The following is a 9,067-nucleotide window of genomic DNA, read 5'->3' on the forward strand; positions in this document are numbered from 1 at the left end:
AGGTGCAGTGGTGAGCAGACCACTTATTCAAAAATTTTCGCACTCAAAGGAAGGCGAGACTAGAAAAATAACTCGAGGGGACAGAAAAGTCTTTCAACACTGCTCCCACCGTTTCCCCTTGGACGCTAGCAGGCAAGGGAAAAGGCGTCGGTGTAGAGGAAGGGCAGAACATGTTGGGCCAAAATGGGATTACTGCCGAAGTAAATAGAAGACTTAATCCGTATTTCTGAAGAGCAGAGAGAAACCTACTGAACAAACAGGGCAAAGCGGTAAAAGGATGACAAAGCGTTCCAGTGAATGGGTCAGACAGTGGGAGTTGGAAAATGTGGGAGCCAGTAAAGGGACCGCGTAGGAGAGGTGGTATCAGCAGAGGCTTCTTGGAGGAGGTGGCCGGTGACCTATATCTCAAAGGCCCGGCGAAGTCCAGGCATTCTGGCGGCGAACTGGGAGCAGCACTCCTCAGCCTAGAGGCTTCGGCCCCTCCCTGGCTCCCGTTTTTCTCCCCGCGCCTCCCTCGGCCCGCAAGCCCGGCTCAGGTTCCCAGCACTGACGTCAGCAGGCGATGACCTCAGCGCCGGGTAGGCGGCGGGGGCTAGCGGCCGGCACGGCCCCTGGAGCGCGGGGGGCGGGGCCAGGCGGGCGTCCGACCCCGCCTCCATCCGCTGGCAGTAGCCAATGGGCGCCCGCGCGGGCTCCCCCGCCTCTCGAGATAGTATGAAAGGCGCGTCCCGGGTAAAGTCCCTGCAGAGCCCTAGCAGCGGCCCGGCGAACAGAGGAAGCTTGAGAAGCGGTGCGTCCCACCAGAGACCTCTCGCCGCTCCCCGCCGCTGCTACCGCCTCCTGAGCCGAGCAAGACATGAGCCAGGCCCGCTGGACCGGGAAAAGAACAGACATGCTGCCGGAGATCGCCGCCGCCGTGGGTTTCCTCTCTAGCCTCCTGAGGACCCGGGGCTGCGTGAGCGAACAGAGGCTAAAGGTTTTCAGCGGGGCTCTCCAGGAGGCACTCACAGGTGAGCACACGCCGAGGATCCTGGCGTCCGTCGAACCCTGCCGCTGGGGCTCGGCCCCCGTCGTGCCTTAGTCGTCTTTCCTCTGCTCCCAGAGCAGAGCTCCGCTCACGAGCAGCTCCGGGACTCGGTTTCCCTCCAGCTCCCCTGGGCAACCCGCAGTCCCCCTACCCCCACCCCGCCATTCCCCCTGGGTGCGCGCTGGGGTCTCAGACCGTGTCCGCTCCGGTCGGGCGCGTTCAAAGGTGCAGACTTTGGCCCTCGGGTGCGAGCCGAGTCGCGGTTTTTGCCCCGGGAGAGGAAGCACCTGCGGGCCTGAGCGCGAGCTCCTTTACCTTACTGAGACTCTCCGGGGCGCGACGGGCGACCGAGCCCTGCCAGCCAAGGGGTCCGTATGGGAGAAGGCGCAGTTGAGCCTGATTAACAACTTGGAGTCTCAGCCGTGGTTCTTCCGGCGGTGCGGGGCTGCGCGCTGTGCCCGGGCCGGTTGTTGATTCGTTTCGAAGTTGGAATCCCGGCCCTCTTTGTAATCTTGGCCCCCCCATAGCCATCTGCCACCCATTATGGTCCTGTGAAAGCATTGTAGGTCCTAACTGAGCTCTGCTGGCTTGTGTGTTGGGGGCGGGGGCGGCGTGAAACGGGAGGTGGACAAGAGATAAGCAGCTGCTAGGAGACCTATCTCCCAGCTGTTTTCTAGCCGATTGGCCGACGGTTTGGGGCAGCGATAGCCATCTCCAAACGTGCCCTCACAGATCCTGTCTTCTGAGGAGCAACACACGTTTCATCGAAAACAACCCGATTTTGACTCCCTCAGCCACTGCTCAGGGTCCCTGGCTTTTGAAGGAGGCAGGGGGAGCCTCTGGGGCCCAGAGTGGGGGGACACAATGAGTCCCTGTGGATCAGGCGATGATGGCAGCCTTCCTGGCCTCCAACTTCAGCTCACAGGTCTCCAGAGGCCCTGTCTGGACATGCCCTCCCCAGTCTCACCCCTCCTCCTTAAACTGGGGTGTGCCAAAAGCAATACACTGGCTACTTAGGACTGCCTGGGAGCTATGGGACTCCCTCCCAAAATAGATACATCCTCCTCCTAGAAGGAGTGGGGGGAGAGGGATCTTTCCAGATCCCAGATATTTTTTTCTGCTACAGCGACAGGAAGGTTTCAGGAAGGTCCTGGAACTCATGAGAAAAGCTCCGTTGCTTATTTAAAATCTCTGGATTCCTTCCTCTACTCCTGTCCCTTCATCCCCTTCCCCAACCCCCCACCTTGTGGTCGCATCCATAGCCCAGTCACTCTAACCAGGGTCATCTCCCTCTTGTCCTGTCTCCGTAGAGCACTACAAACACCACTGGTTTCCTGAAAAGCCGTCCAAGGGCTCCGGCTACCGCTGCATCCGTATCAACCACAAGATGGACCCCATCATCAGCAAGGTGGCCAGCCAGATCGGACTCAGCCAGCCTCAGCTGCACCAGCTGCTGCCCAGTGAGCTGACCCTGTGGGTGGACCCCTATGAGGTGTCCTACCGCATTGGGGAGGATGGCTCCATCTGCGTCCTGTACGAGGAGGCCCCCATGGCTGCCTCCTATGGGCTCCTCACCTGCAAGAACCAAATGATGCTGGGCCGGAGCAGCCCCTCGAAGAACTACGTGATGGCGGTCTCCAGTTAGATCCCCCGCCACCCCCGCCAGGCACTCTACTGTACTCATTCTGCCGTGACAACAGGCCACTGCATACCTCAACCTGGGGAACTGTATTTTAAATGAAGAGCTATTTATATATATATTATTTTTTTTAAGAAAAGGGAAGAAAAAAAACCAAAAGATTTTTTTTTTAAAGAAAAATCCTTAAAGGGAGCTGCTCGGATGTGGCTTCCCCAGGTGCCTTTGGAGAGAACTGTTGTGCGCTTGAGTCTGGGAACCAGTGTCTGCCTACTGGAGTGGGGAGTAGGGAAGGGGTGGGCCCGGCTTGAAGTGAGGTGGGAGAAGCTTGGCTGGCACCCCAGGAAGATGGGGGAGGGAGCAAGCAAGGTTAGCAACTGTGAAAGAGAGGCCAGGATCTGCCTTGCAGGGCGAAGAGGGGCTGAGTTCAAACCTCTCACTCTCCCGAGCAGGACACCTGTATCCTTGGCCCCTCTCTTACTCAGGGGCATTCAAGCCTGGACTTAAATTATACTATGTTGCCTAATCTTCTTTCATTTTTCTGATGAGATCCAGGGCAGAGAGTGAAAAGGCCTCTCCTGATTGCTTCTGTCCTAAGCAGCTTTTCTTGAAATCACGACTTTGTTTTCTGATTCTGTGCTTAGGGGCCTAGTAGATGTTGCTTCCCAGCCAGGAAACAAAAGCTTTTTGTTTTGTGGGGGGGACGGGGGAGTAAGGCAGGAGTTAGGCAGGTTATTGGGGTTGGGACGGAAGGGTACTCTGCACAAAACCTTTGCTTTGCTGTGTGCTGCTCTGTGTGCAAGTGTGTGTAATGACTAAGTTGGGGGTGATTTGCAATGGAATTTTGGGACCCAAAGAGTATCCGCTGGGGATGTGTTTTTGTTTTTTTTGTTTTGTTTTTGTTTTGGCCAAAACCCTTCTTTTTGGAACCACAGGAAAGTCCTGATGCTGCTGCTGCCATTACCCCTTCAAGAGTTGGCTCAAAAGCTACAGGGAACTCTAGGTTCTCTATTACTGCCTTCTTTTTAAAAGCACAACACTCCTCCCTAACTCTCCCGTTCTTTTCCCCTTCTGGCTGCGTCATGGAAATATCCAATTTTACAGAACTAGAGCTCTCAACTCATTGTGCAATATGGCCTCCTGGGTCCCAGGAGAGTCTGAAGGAGAACCGGCTCTCAGAACCTCCTGGGGCCCCGGAGGGCTTCGGGAACTCTCCCTGCGTCCTCGGGACTCTGGCTGGCTGGGAGAATGCCCCGAGTTCTGTAGGACTACTTGGTGTTCTTGTAGGGCTGACACTAAAAGCCCAAATCCTGGGCATTATTTTCTCCCCGGTGCTCAGAGCACCTGTGGGGAGTTGGCTGTCTCTCAGTACAATCCAAATTTGTCTGTAGACTTGTGCAATATTTACTGTTCTGGGTCGGAGCCAATGGAAATCTAATAGTGGGAAGAAATCCCCTCCCTTCGGTTTTTCAGTGACCTTAGTGAGGGGTCCTCAGAAGGCCTTGAGCTTCCCCAACTTGGAATCACTTTAGAGGGACGCCGCTAGAGCATCTGGTCTACCTGGGTACCCTCCTGTCCAGCCTTAGTGAGGAACGTTTCTTCCCCACCCGAGAGTCCCCCACTCCACTGCCAGTCCCCCCCTCGATTTCTTAACTACTCAATTCTGATTCAAAGGTGCTATTTACCAAACACTCTCCCTACCCATTCTTGCCGGTGCTGCCTCCTTTTCAACTCTAGACTCCCAGTGGCCTTCCCAGACCCTGCTTCCAGCCTTTATTGCTTTAAAGCTAACTTCAGGCCCACGGACCCAGAAGCTCATTTTCTGGCCTGTGGGTTGAGACAAAGCTGTGAATCACTGCACATGGTGGTGTTGCATCTCGTCTGCAAACAGGTCCCTGCCTTTTTAAAAAAGAAGCAGCCTCATGGTCTCATACTTGATCTCCTCTCTCTCTTTCATTCTTTTTTTTTTTTTGATGTTCACTTTAAAAACACCCAGAGCTGGACTGTTGAGCAGGCCTGTCTCTCCTACTAAGTAAAAATAAATAATAGTAGTACGTTTGTAAGCTATTCTGACTGAAAAGACAAAGGTTACTAATTGTATAATAGTGTTTTTATATATGAAAGAATGTACAGCTTTATGGACAAATGTACGCTTTTTTGGTTCCTTTAATAAAAATGTAGCAGATGAAGCCGTGTGGTGCAGAGAAGGCAGCGTTCCCACCTCGCCAAGCGTCTCCCTCAAACGCAAATCCTTTCTTGAGGTCCCAGGGCATTTTCTTCAGTTATACTCACAAGACCTGTAGCACGCGCTGGTAGGAAAGAAAAACAGAGTTAGGTGACGAGCCGAGGAAGCACTCCTTTCCTCATTCTTTAATGCATGTTCTCACTTCCCCGTGAAAACGCTGGACAGGATGGGGTTCTAGACTGAGTACCCCTTAGCCAGGTCCCGTGCCTCCTGCCCTTGCTAGGCCTCCGCTGTGCCCCCTTGTTCGTTCGTTCAGCACGCATGTACTGTTAGTAAGTGTGAGGCCCGGAAAATAGTACAAATGATGAAGCCTCGGTCTCAGACGGAGGTGGTGAGACGGGGGCACTGAACCCCTTCGCAGGCTGGGGCCGAATTGTTGGGGCCTCCCTTATCATCTCTGGGACTGCCCTTTGGTACCCATGGTTCTTTTTTTTTTTTTTTAATGTTTGTTTATTTTTGAGAGAGAGAGATTGTGAGCCAGGGAGGGGTAGAGAGAGGGAGACATAGAATTCAAAGCAGGCTCCAGATTCTGAATTGTCCACACAAAGCCCAACGCAGGGGCTCAGACTTACCGAGACTGCAAGATCATGACCTGAGCCGAAGTCAGACCCTTCCTTAACCGACTGAGCCACCCAGGCACCCCTCTTTTATTTATTTATTTTTTTTTGAGAGACATAGTGTGAGCAGGGGAAGAGAGAGAGGGAGAGAGAGAATCCCAAGCAGGCTCCCTGTTTGGCATGGAGCCCAACACGGGGCTCTGTCCCACGAACCTTGAGATCAGGACCTGAGCCCAAATCAAGAAATCAGATACTTACCCGACTAAGCCACTCCGGTGCCCCAGTACCCACCATTCTTATTAGACAAAAGCAGTTGGGCTTCAGGATCTGGGCACTGGAGCCAAATGTATAACTGAAAGCCAAGGTACCAGTTAGCTCAAGAGCTGCCACTTCTGACAGCAGAGGTTTGAGATCCAAAGGTTTGTTACCAATTTATCACTCCCTTTGTCTGGATAGGATATAAGTGAGAAAATAAGAACAGTATGTATCATCCCTGACTCTTGGGTTCTGTCCATGAGGTTTTGACACCGGCTTCCGCACCCCCGTCCCACTTGCTGGCTCGGCAATTTCCACTGAGGTCACAAGTACATCGCCGACCCAGGGTGGTTTTTTTCTCGGCCAGAGATGGGCTGTATTTAAACTAAATTGTAAATGCCTCAATTCATTAACAGAACCACCCCCTCACCAATGTACACACTTCATTTCATACTTCCATGACCCTCATGAACAAATATGAGTTTGACCTGGGTGTCTTGGGTGGTAGGTAGGCCAGAGAGGCTGTGTGCGGTGCACTGGGAGGGAATTTGAGGCAGGAAATGGGGCTGGGGGAAGCCAGCCCATCTGTATCACAAACAGAATTAATGACAGGGAACGACTTGTGCCCAGAGGTTATTTGAAGGAATGGTTCCATTTTCATTTGTATCTTCTAATACAAATGTCGTAGGCACCCATTTGTAAGGACCTGCCTGTTTGGATGTAAGGATAGAGTTAGGGCTGACGTTTTGCCCATCTTGGTGTGCTATTCTTACCAGCACCTGCCTTCTTTCCTAAGAGGCTCCACTCATGAAGGATAATTCCTTGTTTTCATATTGTTTAATAAAAAGCCTGAGAGAGAGGGTTTTTGGAGGCCAAGGGGACATCATCACCCACTTTGGCCTCTGAGCCAGGGAGACTCCGTAATAGCAGATTGATCTGGGGATGGTTCTTGGCTCCTGGTAGGCTAACAGTCCCTTAATTTACATGGGAGTGTCCTGTGATCAGGCCGTGTGTTGCTTACTTTAGATCTGGCCAGTTTCGGTAGGGGTGGAGAGCACCCCTTGGCCAGCTGGGGGTACAGGGGCTGTGGGCAGGAACAGTTTGAGGAGTAGCAGCTGGTGGCTTTCGTGTGTTCAGGGACTGGGCATTGGTTGGTCCATTCTGCTCCCAGCTTCCCCACTCGGTACACCGGGCCAGCCTGGGAGACCTGGGCTCCGTCAGCTGTTTCTGGATGATAACACACTGTCCAGAGAGTGTAGACGTGGCCTGGGAGCTACAGATTAAGAGCCCATCCCAGTTTCTGATAAGGAGGTTTGGGTGGGGGAAACCTGGATGTTTCAACCAGCAAGCCCAGGGGGAAGAAACCCTCCTCTGTGAGTCTGACATCAGCCCCATAGCGGCCTTCCGTGAGCAAAGATAGCAAGGACTCCTGGCTTCCTGGCTGGTACTGGCACCGAGACCCAGCAAAGCAGGATGCAGTAGGAGTTCTGGGCTGGCAGGGAGAACATATGGGTTGGGTCCAGGTTTTTCCTAACTAGCTGTGGGAGTTTGGCCAAGCCCCTCAATTTTCCTGTCTCAGAAATTAGGGAGTTGGATGAAATGACCACTGTTCCCTTCTTCAGCTTTTGATTCTGAATCATCTCCATTATCCTGTCAGTCACCAGAGGGCAAATTAGGACAATTATTATCATTATTTTCAATTAGTTGAACTGGAAGGTCATTTGGGTTGGGAAGGGGAGTAAGAGTCTTTCTTCCCTCGCTTGAGCCTGACTCCTGCCCGGTAGGGTTTCCATTTCCAAGCCCAGTGGGGCAGGGCCGATCTCTGCTCTACCACCTACTTCCTATATGCGATCTGGAGCAAGTTACTTCAACCAGGCCTCCATTTCCCCATTTGTAAAATGGGACTAAGAATAGATCCCATCTTGGGGCACCTGGGTGGCTCAGTCAGTTAAGCTCTGACTCTTGATTTCAGCTCAGGTCATGATCTCATGGTTTGTGAGATCATTCCCTGAACTGGGCTCTGCAACTGAGAGCAGGGAGCCTGCTTGGGATTCTGTCTTCTCTCTCTCTCTCTCTCTCTCTCTCAGAATAGAACCCATCTCAAAATGTTAGGGAAAATGAAATGAGATCCAAACCACTTAGCAGAGCACTTTGCGTATTTAAGTATGCCACAAATGGAAATTGTAGTTTTGAGCAGGTGTTAATCTGAATTGGTCCTGAGGTGAATAAGGACACTGACTTTCCGGTAACTGGGAGGAAGCCATCATTTAAGTACTCATTCCACTAGTGCCTCCAATAATGGCTGCAGCCAACAATATCCAAGCAGTCTGCGACCTCCCCTTTGAAAGATGATTTTCAGGGGCACCTGGGTGGCTCAGTTGGTTTAGTGTCCGACCTCAGCTCAGGTCATGATCTCACTGCTTTGAGTTCGAGCCCCGCATCAGGCTCTATGCTGACAGCTCGGAGCCTGGAGCCTGCTTCAGATTCTGTCTCCATCTCTCTGCACCTCCTCTGCTTGCTCTCTGTCTCTCTCAAATATAAAATTTTAAAAAAAGATTATTTTCAATCCTTTGCTTAAAAGTCTCTACAGTCCAAGAACACATGGCTGGCTCAGTCAGTAGAGCATATGACTCTTTTTTTTTTTTTTTTCATTAGCATATGACTCTTGATCTCAGAGTCATGAGTTCGAGCCCCATATTGGGCGTGGAGCCTACTTAAAATCAAATCAAAACGAAACAAAAATGCTTTGCAGTCCAAAGAGCCCTTCCTGGCATCACCTAGCCTGTAGCAGGTACTCTCTAGGTTCCCCCAGAATGAATGAACGCACTCATGTCTGATCTTGGCCATTCTAACTGAAATGTACCATGTCCTTGCCAGACCTCTGATCTCATTGGCTGGAGGGGAGCTTTGACCTCTTGGCTCCATGGTCTGCTTGTAGATTAATACCAAACTGGGCTACGTGCTCATTCACACACAGAGTGGGTGGGGGAACGGATTTTCCAATGTCAACTTTGCTTACCTCCATCCTGCCCACCTGTGGCATCACGTTCTCCCTTCCAGGAAGAGAGAGAAAGGGGGAAGCTGAGAAGGGCAAGCCTGGTGAGTTCTGGAGAGTTCTGGCTTTCTCTCTGCACCACTTCTTGGCAGAGCTGGTATGAAAAACATTTGAACTCAGTCTAAGAGGCTACCAGGGCCCTGGATGATGATCTTGTACAAACAAGCCTTGCCCACATGTGCTGCCTGTCCTTTCCCCTGCTTTGAGAGGGGCCTCATACTTGGGGCTCCCACCAGCTCCAAGTCATTTTGCTCCCAGCTGAAGTGGCCCTCCTTGTCCCCACCCCTGTTCC

General features: G+C 52.2%; 1 protein-coding gene across 1 annotated transcript; it reads left to right on the forward strand.

Annotated features, from left to right (window-relative positions):
- The first annotated feature begins 731 nt into the window (after positions 1-731).
- On the forward strand, positions 732-4,852 carry BTG2 (BTG anti-proliferation factor 2). The gene is made up of 2 exons (XM_029935512.1): positions 732-1,010; positions 2,338-4,852. Exons 1-2 carry the CDS (start codon positions 857-859, stop codon positions 2,670-2,672), a joined length of 489 nt encoding a protein of 162 aa, XP_029791372.1. The 5' UTR covers positions 732-856; the 3' UTR covers positions 2,673-4,852.
- The last annotated feature ends 4,215 nt before the right edge of the window (positions 4,853-9,067 follow it).

Source organism: Suricata suricatta, chromosome 3 (assembly GCF_006229205.1).
Source record: "Suricata suricatta isolate VVHF042 chromosome 3, meerkat_22Aug2017_6uvM2_HiC, whole genome shotgun sequence".
Classification (NCBI taxonomy): Eukaryota; Metazoa; Chordata; class Mammalia; order Carnivora; family Herpestidae; genus Suricata; species Suricata suricatta.